Source organism: Homalodisca vitripennis, chromosome 8, assembly GCF_021130785.1.
Source record: "Homalodisca vitripennis isolate AUS2020 chromosome 8, UT_GWSS_2.1, whole genome shotgun sequence".
NCBI lineage: Eukaryota > Metazoa > Arthropoda > Insecta > Hemiptera > Cicadellidae > Homalodisca > Homalodisca vitripennis.
In genome coordinates this window covers 105,521,066-105,544,866 of record NC_060214.1, presented here as the reverse complement: position 1 = coordinate 105,544,866, position 23,801 = coordinate 105,521,066, and the positions used below count along the sequence as shown (strand labels likewise).

The 23,801-nt window shown below is 35.4% G+C and overlaps 1 protein-coding gene across 5 annotated transcripts in view; it reads left to right on the top strand.

Annotated features, from left to right (window-relative positions):
• The window catches only part of LOC124367842 (G-protein coupled receptor Mth2-like), a 128,879-nt gene that overhangs the window by 90,385 nt on the left and 14,693 nt on the right, over window positions 1-23,801 (top strand). For all 5 annotated transcript variants that reach the window (XM_046824994.1, XM_046824995.1, XM_046824996.1 and 2 more), the window contains one exon: window positions 5,668-5,746. In XM_046824994.1, the coding sequence (XP_046680950.1) occupies window positions 5,668-5,746 (79 nt within the window). The remainder of the gene's footprint in view (window positions 1-5,667; window positions 5,747-23,801) is intronic.

The following is a 23,801-nucleotide window of genomic DNA, read 5'->3' as shown; positions in this document are numbered from 1 at the left end:
AACCTGCTGACCTCCACACCCAGCGCTAACTTGTTGACTCTTCACATATCATTGTATTGTTATAGAAAAGAAAAATGGACCGAGAACGGGCCCTTACGGGACACCAATTGTAACTTAAATCCCAGGACATCCTAGGAACCTTACTGCCTAAGGTGACTGTAGTGTAAACGCAAAGGCGCAAGAGTTTATGAGTCAATATAATTCAAAACGTAAATAATCAGGCCAATCCTTTAACTATACAAAGATTATACATCTTGGAAGTAAGATTATCAGACTATTTTCTAAACACGGTATTCATTTCCATATGCAAGGAAAGAGTGCCGTGTGTAAAGATGTGAAGAATATTGTTAGTAGTTGGGTTACTCGGAGGCCTACCAAAGTTATTGGAGCCAGTTAAAATTTATTTCAGTTTCGGTAATTAAATTTAATAAATTGAATGACCTGATAATCTGAGATCAAATTAATACCATTTTGTATGAGGAGAATAACACCACATGATTAGCATATGTACAATTAAAACCGCATAACAAATTAATAAAAATTAGACTACTCACTTTTGCAGTTATCCTAGTTCACGTTGCCATGAAGCTTCCTTAAAACCTGAGTCTGGTAATATGCTCTGATTTTTACAATTGTACTTAAATTTAATGGCTTCCTTTGCTCGGAAAATGCATAAATATGGAATAAATTACTTTATGTATGTATAGTTTTATAACATAAACTACTTCTCTTGTAAGGTGATAACACATATTAAACAGTGAATAAGCTTCATCCAACGACGTAATCTTTATCCAATTGGCTCACTTTGATTTACCTATTATTTGCGTATGTGACGGTATAATATATTAAGTGTGCCAAGTAAAAATGAGGTGTCAAAAATCACCTATTTTATTCTTAACCCTTTTGCTACCACACCATTTCTATCCTTACCAATAGTAACGTGACTGATGGTTGATTCCTTTCTTAGGGGAATAATTGCCTATATTGATTCACGACAAACTAATTTCAACAATGCAAGTGGGCGCCTCTTTCATGTACTTGAAATTCCAAAATCTACATAAAAGTCCAAATAAATATGCTACACCTGAAATTCGTTTATAGGGTTTAAAAACCACTACAGTTAATTTCCATGATTTAGGCAGGAAGCTGAGGTCTCTCTGAGAGGTAAATACTCAGAAAAACTAATGCTGCTGACATACAAAAGGAGAGCGAAAGGCGTGGAGACGCGACGCTGCAGTTACAGTTGCAAATGACCTCAGAAGTTCTCGGAATGCTGGACTAGTGGTTCTTATCAGTTATGGCGAGCTTATCAGCAGTGGACACAGTTTAACCTATAACGCGCTCACGCGTCAACAAAACGCCGCAACCGCAGCACACTGTTTAACCGCAATCCGTCACGGCGGTTTTCACTTCAACATCCGCAAACCTAGTAACCATATCAGGATATGGTTACTTATTGCAGTATAAAATCGTATACGAGATGAAAATACTTGGGGCATTATTGGCTGGGCGTTGGAGTAGCTTTTGACTAGAGGGGCTGAAAAATCATAATTTCTGTATGTCTATTTATTTGTATGTCCGCACGATATCTCGAAAAGATATGAAATTGACTTATAGACTTGAAATTCTACATAAGCAAATGTTAAGGATGGTGCATGTCATTTAACATTGGCCTTATGGACAACCATAATAGCGACGAAAAAGTCACAGAGTACATAAATTCGTTAACAAACATGTTAAATAGTGTAACACGTGTAGCATGATAGAATTGGCTGTAGACTTTTGAAACTTCAGCGAAAATGTTATGCGTAAGCTTGCATTAACAAATATTAGTGGTTCGCTGAATGTCTCCTATTATTGATTTGGGTAACGTGCAGTCCGGTAGAATTTTGGTTAAGTTACTGGCAATTAAGGTACATTTCACTCAAGCAACTACACTTTCTTTTTGTTTATAGGCAGATTTATCACAAGAACGTAGCTAGGAAAAAACTTGGATGGGGGGTCCAGACAACTGATATTTTCCTGTAGTGGACAGAGAGTAAGGCCCCATTTTGTTTCTTAAAAAGGTTCTTGACTCGTTTTTTTTTCTTTTTTTAGAGTGATCTTTCAGCAGTACATGCCAGTAATACTGAATTATTTAAATAATAATAATCGTTTACTCAAAAAGTAATTGAGAATTTGGGGGGTCCGGACCCCTTTTGTCCCCCTCGCTGGATACGTCCTTGACTTATTAGTACAGATGCATATACCAGATTGTTTTAGATTGTATGAAACAAAATTTGGTTGCAAGTGTTAATCACTATGCAATTCGTGAAACATACCTGAATTCCCGTGAATTTACTCATAGTACTTTTTAATTTATACAGTAAGACGATAGGCGAAAATAGATATAAAAGGGTGTCCATTTTGAATGCGCAATCATTTTTTTAGAAAGTTTAGGAAAAATTTATATTAATTTACAAACAATCTAAATTACGTGTTAAATCTACCTACAAAAAGCAAAGCTAAGTATTTATTTCTTTCTGATTAGCAATGTTCGATTTGTGGCAGAATAAACCTGAATATTGTTCCGGTACCTCTATTTGTAAAAAGTAAGGGTTTTTCCGTTCAGACTCCCCCCTACAACTCAGAATTAGATAAAAGCACTGTTTTTAAACCTCACATCTTTTAAGAATTTCAAGAGCCCCTGGATCCCCTTCCTTTTGAGAGATAATATTCCAAACCCCTCATAGTCCTGGGAGGTCACAGTTAGTCCATCTCACATATCTGTAGATCTAAAAGTCGAATACCAAAATGTATTCAAGTTGTTTAGATATTGCTATTCATTGTAGGCCTACTACCAAAATGTTTTCAAGTTGTTTAGATATTGATATTCACTGTACTAGCAAAATGTTTTCAAGTTGTTTAGAGATTGTTATCCACTGTACTAATGGGATGATAATGAATTTGGACCGTGGAGTTACGTTGAGGAAACAAAGAAGATGCTGGGATGTTCACCAAAACTCATAATCCTCTTGCTCTGAAAGAGGTTGGGTGTCTGGCGTTATTAATGAAAGAGAGGCTGCTTGGAGAGAGGGAGTTGAAAAGGAAAGAAGCCCAGATTTGAAGGGGTTGGAGTTCTCAACCAAGCAATTGTATATTCCTGGTCTCCAGAAGCTCACAAGACTAGTTGTAGACGATATTCCACGTTCCTAAAAAAGTCCAATCACGTAGTCATATTCTCTGCTTCTTTTTTTCGTTTTATTAATGGTACGAGATGACTCTTGTAGATTTGGCACCCAAGATAGTCATCCCTTTTGAGAGCCTTCTAATTTCCAAAGACATTTGACACCCCGAAACCTTGTCAAATATGTTATCCGGTAAGTTTCAGAAATGTGAAAAGATCTCAGTGAACTACAAAAAGTGCACAACTATACTCGTACAACTGAATGTCTACGCAGGTGATGGCTTATTGTTCACTTAAACATGCTGAGTTTACTTATGAATAAACACAGTGTTGGAGTAAGCCGACGGAAATAACTGTGTTAAAATTCTTGTTTGTACTTCTTTGGCGGCGTTGTTTGCTTCTAACACTCCTCCACTCTTCCTCCTCGACCTTCCAAGAACCTTGGGACTTTTCGGGAGCTGTGCTCAAAAATCACCACGGCCTCCTAAAGTCATAAATATAGCGAAATAGTTCAAGCCTTAACAGTATAGCTGGACAAGGATTTCTGGTTTATCTGGTATTAACAAATCTTCAAGTAAACAATTGTATCCCTATTATTATTGAATACGGAACAGATGTTTCGTTTGAGACTGGCCAATCGCAATAATTAACTTGTCTGAATTGGGATCTCATTTTATTATTTAGTCATCGATTACTATCTACTGTATACTAGCTGCATTACGCAACTACACGCTTTAAAATTGAATATACAATACCTTTCATAATATTTAACACTAGTTTTCAAAGTGAATTACCATATATTTATAGTTTTATGATTCCTCTACCTCGAGGATTCTTAGATGATATATTATACAATATTATTTACTTACGCGTGTCACATGCATTCTGCTGTTCCGAGGATAAATTTAATTCTTTTCAGAAACCAGTACACTTAAGACTAGATAGGTTTAAGTTTTTCTGTCTAAATAGACAGAAACAATTAAAAGACCGTAATTAAAGACTGTATTATTTGCAATTTCTGTTAAAAATAAAGGTACCTAAACCAAAGTGGCCTTACCTAACCAATAACTTATTTTACTATATTTTGTCTTAATATCGTGGCGTTTCTGCTTTGAAGACTTTCCATATATACGCTCGTTAATAATTATTCACACTTAATAACTTACATTTAAAACATTTGTGGTTTAAACAGTTCAGTCAGGCAATTGGTTGGTTGATTTGCTATCTCAATAATTAATCTCTTGCTTCGAAACCATTTATTTTTGAAATGTAAGTCGAATTCTGAATAATTTTACAGAATTATCCGTACGGATAATTAGGTATCCCTAATTGATTAACTGAAATCTAAAAAAGTTTCTAATAGTACTTATTTTATTTTATCGGTGCATTTAAAAGAAATAGATGAGTTACTTGGAGATTTTACTTGGTTATTTTAATTCTGGTTCATTACTGGGGATACAGGTTCGAATTCCGAATGAGACCAGGATTTTATACTGTAACATGTATGTGAGGGGGAGAATTGATTACTGTATTAGCATTAATTTGCTTGCGTAACAACTTCAGACTTCATGTCGTTAATCAAATATCCTGTACGGATAAACAGTACAACGAAGTGTTTGAACTTGATTCTTGGTATTCCATTTCTTTCTTTTCAATCGTAATAGAAAATGTATCCTGTTTTAGATTATAAACAGAATCGTCAGCTTCCATTGTGACTTTACAGCGAGTACAGACAGGATATATTGTGGGTAGAGTTAAGAGTTAATTTTTCCTCACACGCTACCTATTCTTTCTTCGAGCTAAAAAGAAGAGGAAAACTCTTTAGATAAATATGACTCCTTTTACAAATCCTTCTGTAACTGACATTTCAAATCAACTGGCAAGTCCTGTTTCTGTGTAAACGTTTATCTGTGCACAACTACAACGCATGCTTGAATCATGCCGAGAGCATTTGAAGGTGAATCTACCGGAAGTTTGAAATCGTACTGCCGCATAGTTTTACCGGACTAACTGCATACTGACCAAAGATGGAGCAAGAAAAGCATAACAAACTTTCCTTCTCTATGTCCGACTGACTACTACGTTAAAACTTCTAAAATAGTAGAACTTTTCTAGAAAATCAATGTTTTTCAAGCAATTAATCGTATTTCAGTCATTTTATCAGTCATTTAATTTTGATAAATTCGTTGTTAAATAAAATAATACTGAAAGTGGCGTAACTAAGGGGGAAATGAAGGGGTTAGGACCCCCCAAAAAGATTTTAAAATCTGTAAAAAATACCTACGTAAACAGCAATGTAACTTGTTTGAAATACAGCAGTAAAATGTTTTACTTTAAATTAGACCTATCCAATTGATTTAAGTTTATAAGTATTCACATTTTTTTCATACACCCAATGTGATTTGTTCTTCATTCAGATTAATCCCCTCCCCAAATCCAAGTTCCAGTTACGCAACTGAATACGCTATTTTTCATTATAATAATTTATGTCTCATTTTCAGCGTTCGTGATCCAATTCTCCTTCCTGGCGACTTTCTTCTGGCTAAATGTCATGTGTTTTGACATTTGGTGGGTTTTTAGGTAAGTGTGTTTTGGATCATTATATTATTTACACAACGATTATTTAGATACGATTAATATAACGTACATTCATTATAAAAGTCGTCCTCAAGCTATTATATATAATTTTTATTGCTGACTTTTGTGCGAAAATTGGTTGCCTTTAAACGAACTTCTTGGGGCATAAAGAGTAATATCGCCCTCATTTTATATAACACAAAGGTATTAAAATGATGAGCTATCATTTTTATACTTCCAAGTATTTGAGATTTACTTCTTTTATTATGTAACCTATGATACCGTTCAAGGCTTCATTAAATCAAGGTTATAACAATATTTTGTGTTAGGCATGTGGCAATGCATTATGTATCTGAAATTCGAGTCTCATACATTTTGGGCCTTATAATTGAAATAAAAATGAAGGTATTTTTTCAAAATATTTTGCTATAGCCGACAAGAGACTTTGAAATTACGAAATATAGAAATTACTTCTGGGTATTTTTCTGTTCTATAAAACCAAACACGTTTTAAAAATGTTCTATGCGTACGATTTACTAGAAAAACATTTAAATCCAGTGCCAATAATTTCGACCTAGTTTCGAATTATTTATATAAAATATGGACCTTTGAGGTCCATTACTTCACGAGCGGCGTAATTATCTTGTGACGGACATTCAACCGATTCTTAAAAAGAGTAATCATACTAAATCACTTATTCTCCATATTAATTACTTAGACTTGATATGCGCAAAATTCACACATGTACTTATTTGGCGTCCAAACTGGTTACGTAATTAGTATTTCTCAGTCGTAGGTGGTTGGTCGGCGAATGCAGACCTATTGTGACCTGTATTCTGTAGTTCAGTTTTAATAATTTAGTGTTTTGTTTGGTTTTTATTAAGGATATGTTTTAGAGATAGTGAAGCTGACTCACGACCTGGTGGTTGTGATTCCTGACTTACGCGTGTCACAACGCTCTGGTATAATTCGTTTATTTTTACATGGTTTGAAATTATGTGTAAGGTTAGTTAGTTATTTACCTGAAGAAGAGATCAGATTGCAGATCGCGAAACGTAGTGTTACTGATTTTTGGAGCACTGAACGATGGCGAATGTCCGGAAAAATCCTGTTTCCTACAGAATTTCCTCTTTTAGGGATGAATATATATAGGGGGTAAATCATCCTTTTCCAAAGTTTTCAATCTAAGTAGAAGAGTAATAGGTTTGGTTATATTTTATTAATTATTCTAGGTACAAAAACCCTTTAAATTCTAGTTATGCTCCTGAATGCTATATAGGCAAAAGTCAATTGGTAAGACGCAAGGACTCTCTAAGTAAAATTCTGAGTAAGCTACTGACTATGGCATGGACAACAATTTAATCTCCAGGTTTCAAAGACTCTCTAAATACAGTTTTGGGTAGATCCTTTACTGAAGGTAAGATGAAGTAAGATGAAATCCCAAGCAAGCTCTTGACAGAAATTCAAAGAAATTTTAATGTCCTAGATACCGAACCAAGTAAAATTTTGGGTATATTCCTGACTGAAGTATTGGCAAACAATCAATAAGCAAAGTATCTGAAGACTTTCCATGTAAAATTCTTGGTGCGATTCTACTAAAATTTCAATTAGCAAGAATCTAAGACTCTCCAAAGTTCACATCAGTTAAAATACACAAAACTTCCATGACCATATTCTTTGTTCCCATGGGTAGAGTAATTAAAAATTTAATTTGAACATGTAAAATGAGACAAAGTACAAATGAGTATTATGGGTACATTGCCTTCTTATACTAATTCTCGTTGAGTACCTGGATTCCACGAACACTGGTCATCAATGATAAGTCAAAGTTATATTTCCACTAGTCAGCTATGGCCTTGGCAATTTATTAGTTTATCTAGGTAAATTACGTCCTTGGTTGGTAGTAGTGACATGACAGTAAATTATAATTGACTGAGCGTTATTAGAGTCTATCGCTTTGGAGGGGGAGGAGATATCATTCTGGCTGTCTGCTATATGTTCGCGCGAATATGGGTAACATGGGTGACCATGATGGCAGCAAGATAATCATTGATTAAACAAGTTAGTAAACAGACTTGAGTACAATCTTGTGACATTGTAATGTTTGGTGGATTTTTTGGTAGGGCTTTCGTTGCATTTTTAATGTTCAATGAGAATTGAACATACATGTCTCTTAATGGAATTTGGCTGAGCATTAGCAAAATCTACATCTCAGGGTGATATCTCAAAAATGAATTGAACTATAAACTTGAAATTTGATAGATTTTGTTTAGGTATCACTAAGAGTTAGAGATGTCTAAAATTCATCTCCTGTCTGTCTATTTCTGTGTATCTGTTTTCCGCTGAGTGAATCAAAAAATGATACGTAATTTCTATATAGGCAACATTATGTTTGTGTGTGTGTGTGTGTGTGCGTGCGTGCGTGCGTGCGTGCGTGCGTGCGTGCGTGCGTGCGTGCGTGCGTGCGTGCGTGCGTGCGTGCGTGCGTGCGTGCGTGTGCGTGCGTGCGTGCGTGCGTGCGTGTGTGCGTGTGTGTGTGTGTGTGTGTGTGTGTGTGTGTGTGTGTGTGTGTGTGTGTGTGTGTGTGTGTGTGTGTGTGTGTGTGTGTGTGTGTGTGTGTGTGTGTGTGTGTGTGTGTGTGTGTGTGTAATGAAATTGCCGGGTGAATTTGACTACCATTACACCACAGATCCCTCACTTTTTACATTTCAATGATTTTGTATTTGTCACATACGCGTTTAAATAACCAAACTAACACACGGTTGGAAGACCAAATACCTGTCAAACGACTTTTATTTACATTAATTAAATTTTTATAAATGACAATAGCCGAGTATAATTTCAATAAAAATTGAATCACAGAAAATACTTGCTCCGTCGGGACTAGAGCCCGGATCTCACACTTGCCGGGTGAATTTGCTATTGTTCTTTAGTGACAAACAATACAGATTACACAATGTGTTGTACGTATATCAAGTTAAAACGAACAAGACGCATTTGAAATGTATTTTAACAATGGAAATATATGTTTTAAATTATTCTTAATTTTAAATATACGTACAAATAAGTTTCTGTGTTGCTAAGCACATACAATAATATTTTGTGTTCAGTTTCTCTCTTATTATTCAAAACGTTAAGCGACAGTAGTGACATCATAATTTTCACAATAAAAACAATCAGGATAGTAGAATGACGATTTATTACATATAGTTACTTACATTGTTAAATGGAAAAAAAAAATAATCTGTAATGAGTTTTTGGTACAGCGACGTTACAACACTATTACAGTAGTAACAAAAATCTCAAGATTAAGAATTGAAAAATACCTTTGTGTAATTTAATCTTACTTCTCTATTAATCTTGGCACGCAAAAAACCACAATCACCTCAGCGATAAGCGATATAGGAAGCGGTCCATTATAATCTGAGATATCCGGTAATCGGGCTTATCTTGCTGCGGGGAAAACTAATCTTTTGAGGGATAGGCCTACCATAGCTTATAACGTGTATCGGAAAACTAAGTATTAATGCTGGTTCTAACAAGATGTTTTACTGCCTGTAGATATTTTCCTCTGCTATGGTGAAACATCCTGCTCTCCTGGCATACCCAGATTAAGGGCCAACCGCATGTGACCCGTCGCTTGGTTCTCGTCTTGTGTAAATATCAGCTAGCCAGATAACAGAACAGTGGTAACCTTCAGGTAACTACGAGGCAGCTACGATATAAACGTGATCAAGACGTGGCAACGCTTGCAGAAAGTCACGTACAAAAAGTTCGAGGACTTTAGCTGCGTGCGTGACCTTGAGTGTGTGGTGATAGGAGGGAGGGGTGGCGGGGTAGCTTTATGCGCTGCGTCCCGAAAACATTTCCTGTGACTCATCGGTAAAACCCTCCTTTCAGGAATCGTATTGGCCCAAATAACTCATCACACTCGCTAAAATCAGTCTGTTTTGTGACAGTGCTGATTGTAATGGAATTAAATAATAAGAGAACACTGAATAATAGCAATAATAGGACTTATCCTTGTTTTTCAGTTGTGTTGTTTAACGTGTTTTTGAAAATAACGTATTTGTCAATACTAATCTGCAAATCGAAATCGTGAGTTTAAAGTCGTTAAAGAGATTGTTGCGCCTTCATCTCAGCGCCTAGCACGTAAACGCAACCCGCCACACAGGTAGCGTTTATTTGTTGAAAGGGTAGTATTTGGGCCCTACGAGCACAGCTAAATATTCCTCCAACTGTAATCACAATGACTTGCTACTGTCTGAATGTTCAAGTCCGTTATAGCAAGTTACAGGCCACTTGTCAGATCAGTAAATGTGCTATTAGCTGCTGTCATTATTTCTACATAAAAATGGATTCACTGATTGAGCGTTAGCAAAACCAATCACTCAAGGTACTAGAAGAATTTAATTTCTGTCTGTCTGTTTGCGTGATATCTCGAGAACTGGCCTATAGACTTAAATTTAGGATAAGGATTTATTTATACAGGGTGTCAATTAAGTCTGGAACCTCTTTTTTAATTTTTGAACCACAATAGAAAGAAATACCAAAGTTCACACGTGCTTACTGGTGATAGTAATGCACACATCTGCCCAATTACCGACCGGATAATCCCTTTGGGGGACGGTCCACAAGGAGTCAGACAAAATTCTTAAATAGCAGCATAGGTCAAGTTTGGTATCAAATTAAAGGTCTTACTTAGCAGAGTACAATGTCACAAACTGGACTTCAAAAGGTGGATTCATTCAGTAGTTATAGCTATTTGAATTTTAAAACAATTGAACAATGTAAATTATTACTTATTACAAGTAAACACCAATTTTTAAGTACCTGTGATCAAAGCAAGTGTTCAAAATGTTCCCCTCCCATCATTTGACAATGTAGTAATCGAAGCCAGGAATCAATAATTATTACTAATAACACAACTACTGTTATAATGTGAAAGTGGCAGATAGAGTCATACACAGCATCCACAGAAACTTAACGTTTGGGCAGGTATTACAGGAAAATCAAATTATTTATCAATGGTAATTTAAATGGTGACTCGTATCTAGCAATGCTCCAAAATGAGATGATTCCTGCACTACAAGCTGCTCTTGGTCGACAATTTCAAAGAATTTATTTCCAACAAGATGGGGCGCCACCACACTTTGCTCTCCTTGTTAGAGAATACTTGGATACAATATTCCTTTGCAGATGGATTGGAAGACATGGTGCAGTAGAGTAGCCTGCTCGTTCCCCTGATTTATCTCCGCTGGATGTTTTTCTTTAGGGATACCTCAAAGATAAAGTTTATCGTACTAAGCCTCGAGATTTGGCGCACCTAAGAAATCTCATAGTCCAAGAAGCTCAAGATATTTCTCGTGACTACCTTCAAAATGCAGTGGATGGCTTTTACAACCGCCTAGGACATTGCCAGACGATGGGAGGGGAACATTTTGAACACTTAATTTGATCACAGGTACTTAAAAATTGGTGTTTACTTGTAATACTTAATAATTTACATTGTTCAATTGTTTTAAAATTCAAATAGCTATAACTACTGAATGAATCCACCTTTTGAAGTCCAGTTTGCGGCATTGTACTCTGCTAAGTAAGACCTTTAATTAGATACCAAACTTGACCTATGCTGCTATTTAAGAATTTTGTCTGACTCCTTGTGGGCCGTCCCCCAAAGGGATTATCCGGTCGGTAATTGGGCAGATGTATGCGTTACTATCACCAGTAAGCACGTGTAAACTTTGGTATTTTTCTTATATTGTGGTTTAAAAATTAAAAAAGAGGTTCCAGACTTAATTGACACCCTGTATGTCAACAACATTGAGTTTGATGATGGTGCATGTCACACAATCAGATTTGGCTGAGCGATAGCGAACTTTTTTACATCGGTCTTGAGAAAATCGCAAAATAAAGAAATTTTTAAACAAAGCGAGTACCATTTGAAATTTTAACATGCCACATAGTAAAACATGCAGCCTAATGAAATGAGCTACGGATTAGAAATTTTGCATGCAACCTTAGTGACCTCTGATTGTAGGCCTGTTTAGAAAAACAAACACAAGAGACCTTGCTTCGATGGAATTAAAAGTTATTAAAAACTAAGGATTTCGTGTTGATCCATTGGAAGTTTTGTATGAGAAGATGAAAATTGTTGTATTATTCTATCAGAAGAAGTACAACTTTGGTTTCTGAATTTTTTATCTGGTTCTTTTTAAGGTCTTTTAACTATCACAATAAATTACAACCACTTTTCCGGTATTATATCATCTATCCGTCAACCAATAAGGTGTCGATATCCATGAACAGGGCTACAACGATTCAGTGGCATAGCATAATTCAGATTGGGCATAGTTTCAAATCCATTTTTGGAGTTAATAAAAATCATGTAGCTGACCTTATAATAATGTTTGTGCAGTAGCGAATATCACTTTCTTGGGCTCATAGATCCAAAGAATTGGGGGCCCCCATATACAAAAACTTGTTTACGAGTTTCAAATCGTTCTACTAAATTATTACAAAAAGAACAGTATTCATAATGTATATAAAATATATTTTTAATGAAAAATCCATTAATATTTTAACAATCAATCAGTCAGACAATCAAGATCATCAGAGGATAGCAAAGTAATCTAATGTTGACAAAGTAACTGTTCATGCTTTCTTTGACGATAATTTCCTAATAAAGTCATCAAAGTTGATGGCACATAGCATTTCTGCATTTGCATTGACACAAGTCAGGTTTGACAATCTGGCATCCGTAGTCGAATTACAGAGGTAGTTTTTAACCCATTAAAAATATACTGAATGTCCTTTCACCAAAGGCATTTGTTGAAATGGTGGATAACAAAATTCTTAAAGCTAGATCAATGTTAGGGGAAAGAGTTGTCAGTTGTTATTGCTTAAGGAGTTTCAAGAATTCACTAGACAAATGATACTCTTTTACGTTTGAATTAAATTATAATACAAATGACAAGTTCTCCTAGATCAGAGGTAAAGCCAGTGGGATACTTCTTTTATTAAAATGGAAATTCTCCCGAAATTTTCGAAAGTGTTGTGGCAGATTTGTCATACTATTATCTTATAGACCATTGCTTAAATCTTCCCAAAAATGTGGATCGACTAAATTAAAATCAGGGGTTTTATCTTCTACTTCTGCTAAAATCGTGGGAGTATTGGGTCTATCTTAATCTGAAACCTCAGATTCAGTAACTGCTGTGATTCTACAAATCGGCTGAATAATTTAGAGTATAAAAAATGATTGCTGATAAATTTTACTGTTAACTCTTTCTGTTGATAACAGAACAAAAGTTGCGGCTCCAGAGGTTCAGGCCTATTTATAAATCCACCACTGTGTTTTGTATCACTGCCTTTTCCCTGAAGATTCTGACCCACTGGCCAATGTTGTTAATGACTCGGAATACGTCAATAACCGCGACAAACTTAAGCAATAATTTACGATAAATTTGTTTCACAAAACCCTTAGTTCAATTCGTTAAGCGTTAATTTGCCAGTAAGTTCCTTATGGCTGATACAAGTTTAAATTCAGAACACGACATGACGTCAAAGAATTAGTTTAATTGGGCTGTAATTGGTTTTAGTCTTGTATCGGATATGATATAGCTTTATTGCGTGAATTGGTGGCTCAAACTGGAGGAGGAAAACTTGCGGGCGTGGTTAATACTAAGCCTGAGTCTGTCAAACCTTAGTCTCGTTAAAATGGATTTACCTCTCAATTTTTAGGCAGTTCAAATTCTTTTTCTGTCAACCCGTTTTTTCTGTCTTGTGCACTCGTTGCATGCGCTGATGAGACGAAGTGGGTGACTCGTTCTAGCATAAATTATGCAGCAATTACCACGAGCAAGGGACTTACTTAGCGTTGGCCTCACACACACACACACCCCATTTCCTTTATTTTCGGAGAAAAGAGTGGTCAATGCAGGGGTGAAATATCGGTGTTCTGGTTTTCCTTTGCCCTGTTTCTGTTTCTATGTTTTAAGGGTTTTAAAATTAAGCCACTTTTTAGAGTAAGGATTTATGGTGTGCAACTACACATTACATTTGTATTACATTTTGTTCGTAACTGATTTAAATTAACAATCTTGTTACACATTATAAACCGTTATTCCACTATCCTGATTTTTTTTTGTTCGTAAATTATGATGTCACTACTGTTGCTTGAATTTTTTAATAATAAGAGATAAACTGGACACAAAATACGATCATATGAATTTAGAAAAATACAACCGCAACTTATTTGTACGTGTACTTAAATTAAGAACAGTTTCATCTATTTGGATTTTTCAAAAACATTTCAAATGCATCTTGTTCGTTTTAACAAGATATACTTACAGCAACACATTGTGTAATCTTTGTTTTTCATTAAAGAACAATTTCCATACTTTTTTTCCAGTACGATTAACGTATACTAGCATTTTACTAGAAATAGACATCATCTTCTAGAAAATGTAAAATACTAGTACACAAAATAATTTTTGATATTAAAAAATTTAATTCTGTACCATTACGAGAAAGAATGTTGCCTTTGATTCTAACGACAGTATGTTCATAATCAGTAAAGGATTTTTACAATGTCACCACCCTATGCAGCATAAAGTAATATTTACACCTATTGACAAATAAATTCTACTTAGGTACTAACGCACGAGAATAAACTGTACTGCGAAATGGTTTATGTAAACTTCAAAAAAAGTTTGAACTATGTTATGATAGTTCATAAACAGAAACTTTAGCTTTGGTGAAACTACCCTTAAGCTTTACATTCATGGTTTTAAGTCTGTCTCTTTGTACTAGAGATTTAAATACAAGACTTGCCCTACATACAGCCCCAGTTGTTAGCCCTCGTCCATTGTGTCTATTCTATATCCGTCCGCACGAGAACGTAGGAAAATATACAACTTCAGTCTGAAGGTGGTTTGGTTTAACGGATTACAAATGGGGAAATAGGTTTGTTTAGAGCGCCGACGAAACAATTGTTTACCGTTGGTTTACGGCGCGGTCGTGTATTATAACTCCGACCTCTGTGTTTGAGGTTAGCTTGCGATGGTATGAGGGAATGTAGTTCTCCACAGTTGGTACCAGTGTACCAGATTCAGCTTCAGCTCAGTCAGCTGATTACATTCTTCTTGTTTTCTGTCATCGGCTGTATCCCACCCTATATCTGGACTTGTTAAACGTTTTCTTGGTTCGATGGTATTTAAATTGTCTCGTGAAACAAGTTTTCAAATTTAAATGGACATGGTATGACATTTAGAAGAACAATCTAACAAAAAATACTAAAAAACAACAGTTAGTTTTAAAATATTGCACTTTTATGAAGCACTTTTTGCCTAAAATTTCATAAATATTATTTTGTGATATGTAAACTTTTAGCATAATCAAGTAACTCCTGTGTTTAAGTGGTAATGTCCTAGTTTTATATGGTCAAACTTTCATCTTAATATCTTTAATGGTTAAAAAGTGTTCTACAGTTTAATCGCAGTTTAGTCGCATCTTTGGATCTTGGTAAATGTATACAAAACAAATTATTTTAACTTACACTTGTGATCTAAAATATGCCAGACCCATACAATGTATTGCCACGTCCCTCTTCTTGGTCCTCCAACTTCCTTTTAGACTGTCTCTCAGTCTGCATTGCCTTTTTTATGTTCTGAAGAAGCACGAATCGAAATATAGAGCAGCAGGATTTGATTGCTACAACAGTGTTTTCCAATATCTGTGTCAATCTTCTGTAGAACCTTACACATTATTACTTAACCAAATGTGAAGAAACTGCCCCGTACATCCCAAAATACAAACTTTTGCAAAATATTTCGAGTGTTGAGGCCAAACCAACATCGATCTCAACGTCTCAAATTTTTCAACAGTAGCAAAAAATCATTTTGAGCAAGCCAAACATTCATATTTTTTATGTTTCCTGAATGTCACCTAATTCAGTCTTTGAAGCACTTTTTGTGTTTTGGCCATACAAGAGGAAATTAATCGAGGTCAAAATTTAGGCTAATTCTATAGGTGTTAAGTCATTGCAAACTGGATAAAACTAAATTAATTTTATCGTCAAGTTTCCCAATATTTCTCTGTTTTGAACAAATATTGAGATTTAGGTCTTTTTATATCCATCTAACAAAGTTGTGGACAGCAAAAAACAATAAATTTTTATTTACTACTTTATTTTTCTAAACAAACAAAACCTTACACAATACACGACTTTATGAATAAAAACAATCCCAGCATCTTCCCCTGTAGGTTAGCCAAGCTACAACGTAAAATCTTCTGCACAAATAAACGTTATAAGTACTGTATAAATGAGGTGTCTTTACCGAACTACAAGTTTTTATTGTCATCGTAGCTACCTGGCCGTTGTTTTGAAATTTTACTTTTATTAGTGTGAAACCATCCCATTTCAACTATATTGTGTTGAATATAAAATTGATCTGCAGTAATGGTAAACACTCCAAGAAAGTATTTCTGTCATTTTAAACCAACCGGGTGTCCTTTTATCCTGACAATATCTGAGAAGTTACTACAATCATAAGTCGTTTGAAGGACCGGAACGAGTGAATACCAAATCGCGACATTTAAACATAGATGTATGTGAAGATATCACTCTTAGATCAATTACTTAGACAAGAATACAATGTCACTGTTTTAGATGCAGATGTATAAATCCTAATAATACTATAAATGCGTAAGTGCCTTTGTTTGTTTGTTTTGCTTTCACGCATAAAGTATTCCAGAACAACGAGCTGTACTGAAATTTTACATTGACATTCCTAGGGTCTCTGTGATGAACATAGGCTTATTGTTATTTCGCAAACCTCCGGGCTACGCCCCACCGATCTTTAAAGCAGCGAAAAATCCCATCTTAGTCTCTAAAGTTAAATTAAAAGAGTCATTGAAATGTACGTATTCAACTGTTATGTGTAAACATTGGCATTGTGACAGCATGATCGTATGTTTAATTATTTAACGAATATTTCTCATTTGTTTACATTTACAGAGTGAAAGCATAAAAAAAGTAACAACATTTTTTATTTCAACATCGTGGCAACAAAACAAACAAATGCAAAATTTATGACATAAAATCGTCGAGGTGAAATCGCATCCATTTCTCGCTGATGAGGTATACGGTACTCATTAGGTATATAAATACTGATGTAATTCCTGGACTGGAGCGAGAAAATAGTATGATAAAGTGAACATGAATTGGGAAGCAACAACTTTACTTATCGCGTATTATATTTACATATGGATGGCAACTGTCATAATGCAAGTAATGAAAAGTGTTAGTATTATTGATGTTGATTTTGGTTTTGAATACTGCTTTGAATCCAACATCATTACAAAACGATATGTGGGTCTATTTATATTGTTTCTCGGAGCAAAATAGCAAATACCAATTTTGCGTTGGAAATATAATTGATTTGAACTAGAAGTGCAAAACCTGAAATGAGAATTGCTTTTGCTTAACTCCTCTTAATCATGAACATTATAAAATGGGTACCTGATGCACGATATATGAGTAATTCAACTTTAAAAATATTACAGGGCCCTATTATATTACATCACAAGTGCTTTCACTAAGATAAATATGAATTTAGACTACATTGACCTAAAATAGTTCAAGGATTACTGAATCGTGGGAGCTATTCAAACAAATACACGGAATGTTGCAAGAAATTGCGGGCAAAGCCGCGGGTATGTGCTACTTATTTTAATAAAAACCTTACAAATCTAGCACTTTTAAATTAACTACGGATTTTTTTAAATTAACAATATAACACTGCATGGAACATTGTCATGATCATATACGTATAATATTTATAAACACTATATTACATATAATCTTATTCTACATGCCGTTTCAAATTTAATCAGATCCCAAAAAAATCACTTAACATGTATATTGGAAAATTGGAAAATACAATTTATAAACTTACACAGTCAGGGACAAGCCTCCCAAGAATTCCTCCAAGGTATAACATACTCTGTTCATGAGATAATTATTTAGGCTCTTTTAATATTGAAAGGGCTTCACTAGTTTTTATATAGTCTGGTAGAGCATTAAAATATTTTGGCTCAAGATATGTAGTTTTTTTTTTAAGAATTCATGGTGATGCCTTGAAACCGTAGGACAGTTTTTGAATCGTGTGGAATAAGGATGTAATGTACTGGGAAGGATGACAGGTTTTTAAAAGTAAACACACACATTGAATATATGAACAAGAATGGAAGGTAACACAAATCACCGTCACAGCCATTTTCTGCAGTCTAAAGACCCGGTTGAAAGAAGATGGCGACGAAGTTCCCCAGAATAGAATACCATATTATGATACCAGTGGAAAAGAATAACCATAAAATGCCATTTTGAGACTAGATTCATTTAAGAATCCAGATAAATATCTAAGAGAAAAAATGCAACTGTTTAATTTCCTACGCAGATGATCAATGTGAATTTTTCAGTTAAAGCAAGATCTATGTGAATCCCTAAGAAACGAACGGAATTAGATTAAAAACCTGCAGCCCAATTATGTACAGTGGAAGAGTTTAGGATCTCAGTCAAGGAATACATTGCTTACAAACATTACGGTGAACGAAATATGCATTTTTTTATCAACTACTGATATGATAATCACCCAGAAACCACCCAGTCAATATTGACAGTTATTTACGTACCGTACAGTATGTCTATCACAGTTAATGGTGTTAAGTAATGAAGCAGTAAATACATCAGTCTAGAGCGATAACGGAACTACGTTTCCATTCGACAGGAAAACGTCGAGTTATGTAATAATGTAGAATTTGTCTATGATTGATCCCCTCATATCCCCTTACTGGTCTAGTTCACACCGGAGTGTGATTCTAAATCGTAGCGGTGGTTTTCAGGGCTGGATTTACATAGGAGCTGAATGGGCTATAGCCCAGGGTGACAGAATTCAGGGGGCGGCAATTTTTTGTAAAAAAGTAAAAAATAAATTATTCCAAAAGTTAAAAATATGTGGAAAAATTACTTTAAATACATTTTTAAATAACAATTTGGGTCTTTTCTAATATGTCCCCGCATTCACAAAGACCGTAATTAAAGCGGTTAATTCATTGTCAATTGAAAAGCGGGAATCCCTGAAACTCTGGTTGGTCACTTTTAACCGACGAATCACGAGTTTGGCCACCTCCTACCTATATAAGGTGCGTTTTCCACTCGTCTTATCTTATCAGTGATAAACGCGCGCTGCTTGATCTGAGCTTGGACTTTGCAAGCTCGAGTTAATTTTTTTTTTTTTCTAAAAGAGCAAGCAGCGCGAAGCGCTGCGCAGCGGGCAAGCATCGCATGATCTAACCCATTCTGAAAATTTTGTTGATCCTACAACAGGAGCACACACACAGAGAATCGAATTGCTCTGGGCGTCGGCAAAACGGCGTAATAGGAACGAATGCGGTACAAGTCGCAACTTGCTAGACTCATACTTGTGTGAGTTTCTGTGGAAACATCGCCACCAAAATACAGATTTGTTCGAACAAATCCTGGAGGACATTAAAGCGTTCTGGCCACCAGAATAGTATATTATTTTGATTGATGCTGCTAAACATCTTTCATTACTAATTTGTGTTTTTTCGTACAAATTAATAAACTCGTTTTTCAATTGTTTTTGCAAATTATTGTCAAAAACCTAGGCTAACCTAGCCTCAATTACCTTTAGAAGTTACATTTGTAGCTCTAGTAACGTAATCTAACTTATAGAAATTAAAATAGAGAATTTGCGGGGACATACTAGAAAAGACCCAACAATTTGTAAATTGGAATTGTTTCAACAATCATTCGCTTAATTTATTCCATTTACTTCGTGGTCCTTACATTAATGAAATATGGTATGTTTTGGGACGCGACAGTATTCGCCCGCAAGTAGTCAGCCGATAGCTCTGGGCCTCTGGGACTTGAAGGTATCGTTGATTGTCCTTAATCCAACAGAAATTTTTCGACTTTCTTTTCATGGTTTTTTAGTAACTTACCAGTTGTCAAATGTTGTGACATCTCATATTTTATGATAAAAACAATAACTGCAACTATAAGAAGCGTAACTTCAATGTTGACAATTAAACCTATTTTATTTGAGTTTTACTACAAGCTTAGCGTGGCCGCCTCGCTGCCGCCGACGTCGCGTCGACCCACCGCGGTGCCAACTTAAAGCATACATGGTTGGTGGGGGGGGGGGGCTGCAAATTGTGGATAGCCCAGAGGCGAAAGATCTTCAAATCCGCCGCTGGTGGGGTTGATTATTTAATAATATATATTAGGTTTTTCCATGAGGTGAGTGAAGAAACTAAATAATGTGGAAGGACAGTATTATTGATGGCGGAACATTCTCCTACCGCGACACTGTCAAATAACTACTACCACACAAAAAAACATGGAAATGAAAACATCGCCATTCGATCCATCCTTAGTTGTGTCATGTGATCTACGCTCCTTCCTGTAACATCAATTCGAGTACTGCCAAGTTAAACACCATCAACACATCGAGGTGCTGAATAAAAATCTTTAAATAGGCTAATACGCATACCGTAATTTTTAATTTGTATATCAGTTGGTTATAAGGACCAGATCACGTTCATCTATTTGTAAATAACTGTCACAAATACTTTTACAACAGCATTAACGTTTTTTTTGTAGAATATAACGTAAATAATGTCATCTTTTCAAAAATTTTAACTACTACTGTATAAACAGCGTAAGTGATATTTGTTAGAAACTGAGAACAAGTAACAAACCTATAAATCTTACCGAGGGCCTAGCGTTTATGATCTTGTGACAGGAGGATATAGTGATCATAACTATTTTATGGTTCATTTGTTCTCCCTCTGTTGCACGAATACTGTAAACAGTGGAAATGGCTGGGTAATCAATTGCTGGAATGCAGCCTACAGAGTTTATACACTCACATATACAAAAACTGGTAATAAATAGTGCATCCTTGTAAATAACATTACGGAGGTAGTTATTTTATATTTTTCTATAATTCTTATTTTCAAATTTACATACGAACCTCATTACGAAATTACTCATATTTGAACTAAAACTATCACATGAAATGACAAATGTTTTCTACTTTCAGTGCCTAATTTAATTTTAAAATATTTTGCGTAGGTTAAAAACGCACACGCGCACAATTGAAGGTTGAGGACTCACCCACGTACACTTGTGTAACCAATTAGACCCTAATATTTAAATTTAGAATCTAGTATGTTTACAGTAGTAACTAGGTTATATAACAAAAGATAGGTTATGTACTCTAGCGAAAGGACACAATAAACATTTATTTCTTAATGTTGTAAGAGTATCACTCCCTGTCATAGTTGTTACAAGATTCAGATATCTATGTCATCATCGGACTATCTCTAAGATCTTTCAATTATTTTCTAAGTAACACATCGTCAGGCTCAACGTTTGGTGTAAATATCTTTAAACATGCTGAATATTTTCACAATTTCCAATACCGAAGACTCAAATATAATAGATAAATAACTTACTGTTCGGAAAATACGGTACCAGAATATCTACACCTGGTTTATCCCATAGCTCGTTTCCTGAAAGTATCTCATTCCAGGAATTTTGTTTGGATTTGAAGCAGTAAGATGAGTTATCAGAACCATGAATCACAACACGTGTTTAAGATAAGATAAGACTCACTGATAAGACCAACTATTAGGAGAGTAAGCTGTTCGTGAAGGACTAAACTGCCGCTCCCTCGCTTTATCATACACCGCCAATTCATGCAAAACTGAATGAATATTACACCACATGTACGGCATGATGTTTCATCATCCACACGTGTGGTGTGAGACCCACGGTGGATAGTCCAGCAAGAATGAGCGTGGCGTTAGCCATTTGTGGTTTTCTGTGTCCTGTAGTGTGTTAATGCCATGGCTTATTCAAGCGTTTTCAAGTCGTTTAATTTAAGATGACAGTAATCTGAGCCATACGAGGTCATTATTGTTTGTGGTGAATGAAATATAAGAAAACTTGTATTCAAAAGACAATTCATGCAAAGAAGAAGCTGATAATGTTAAAGAAGTAGTTCCTGATTGTAACTTAGAGTGTGTAAAGAAAACATTGAACTAGTTCCAAGATTCTACAGAAGCATAAGCACTGGCATTAGGTGCAGGTACTAACTTAGTGCTTGAGAGATTATGGTGAGAAACTTCCGGCATTCCAGACACAAAAGTAGGCATTAGCATCTTCACTGTTGGTCTATACTGAGTGATGAAAACTATTCTCGTAAGAAAACGAGCACTCAAGGGCGTCTGCCGCAGTCAGCCAATCTCTGCTCAGCTGTTTAACTTTCCTCAATCAGCTTTTCATTTCATCATGCCTTCATTGGGGCTTTTTCATTCTATCAGCCTTGCAACTTGTGTTCGAAGGTTTGCAAGCAAGTAATTGAACGCCTCATCATCAATCTGTACGTCGTTCTTGTCGTCTGGATCGTTTTATTTTAATTCTCGCATTCGGTTTATTGCATTTTAGTAACGAAACCTTGCACCAGTTCTTTCTTTTCATTCTTCATGGCTCATTGACACATAATATATATGAATATAATCTAATGATAGAGCTGTTTATAACCTTTTGGTATCGTATTCTGTTACACGCACAGCACACAGCACGGCCGTATATATTCTTCTTGGCAAACCGCGCCGTGGCAAGAAAAGTATTCTTGCACGAACGACTGGGTCGTGGCTTTACAGTATACATTGGCACTCTTGTTGACTGCTTAGAAATTGATTATGATCTGTGAAAACAGTTTTGCCAAACAACGTTATTTTTAATTCTTAAAAGAAGTATTAAATTTTGCGTCATAGTCGGTGAACACATTTTCTTGAAATATCCACTGACAAGCGTATGCAATATTGTATGATATGTTCGTTTTTTTTTTTATATTTTTTTTATTAAAAATATAAAACTGAAAGCACTATTTCGAAATGTGTCAATGATTCTTTTAGTTTCGGATAATAATTCACAAGCTCCAGTTTTGTATCTAGCATAAAATATCGTGCAGTATTTTCGGTCACAGTACGTTATAGGACACATGGGTAGAGATAATGATATGCATGACACAATATCGTTATCTGTGATATGAGTGTCCCAGTGTGACGTCTGCTCGGCCGAACCGGTTCCGATCTGAGGGAGACGTGCTGCGGGAAGATTCCGTTCACATGTTCACCGCACCATAAAGAATGTAGACGCACAACTTTGTCGTACATCCTTAACAGGAACATGTGAAAAGAAACAAAAATCCGTCTATCCGTTTTTCCTTCATCTAATAATACTTTAAATTAATAGTGTGTTGATATTTAACTATGATTGTCATTATAATATGCACCATTATGCAACTCAAAAATGTATTCAAGTAGTATTTCAAAATACATTGATGTTGAAGAATTCAAAGACTACCAAATAAGAAAGATCAAGTACTTTTAAAATTCTCATATTACGAATATACAACAGCTAAGATGTTCAAAATCAAATATAAACTTACATTAAAGAGTATCGATTGCCGAATTCTAGTTTATATTAGTTTGTAATCGTGATTCAACCACTTTCATTTTACGATCTGACACTCTATTCTGGGATCGTTGTGTGTCATGTTTTAACAGCCTGTAAGCGAAGTGCATTTGCCATCTTGCCAGGTCTATCATCATAAATGTTGCTACCAATTCTGTATCTGTATTTTTTGTCAGGTGTTTATATTTGTAACTAGCTGTTTCCCGCGGCTTCGCACGCTGTTCGTAAGCTTTGCCCGTGTATGTGCAGTTCTAGTTCAAGTGAACTATATTTCCAACGCCGATGTAGAGTTTGCCTTGTTGCCACGATCAAGAAAATGTGTTATGTTTATAGCCATTGTACAAGTACATGTACTTTATTATAAAGTAGTCTAATACTTAAGCTTAAGTTCAAGCAGAAACTTATCTTAAAGACAAATATAGCGACCATAAAGACAATCATAACTTAGCGCCTTCAAATAGTGTTTGGCTATTTAATATACGT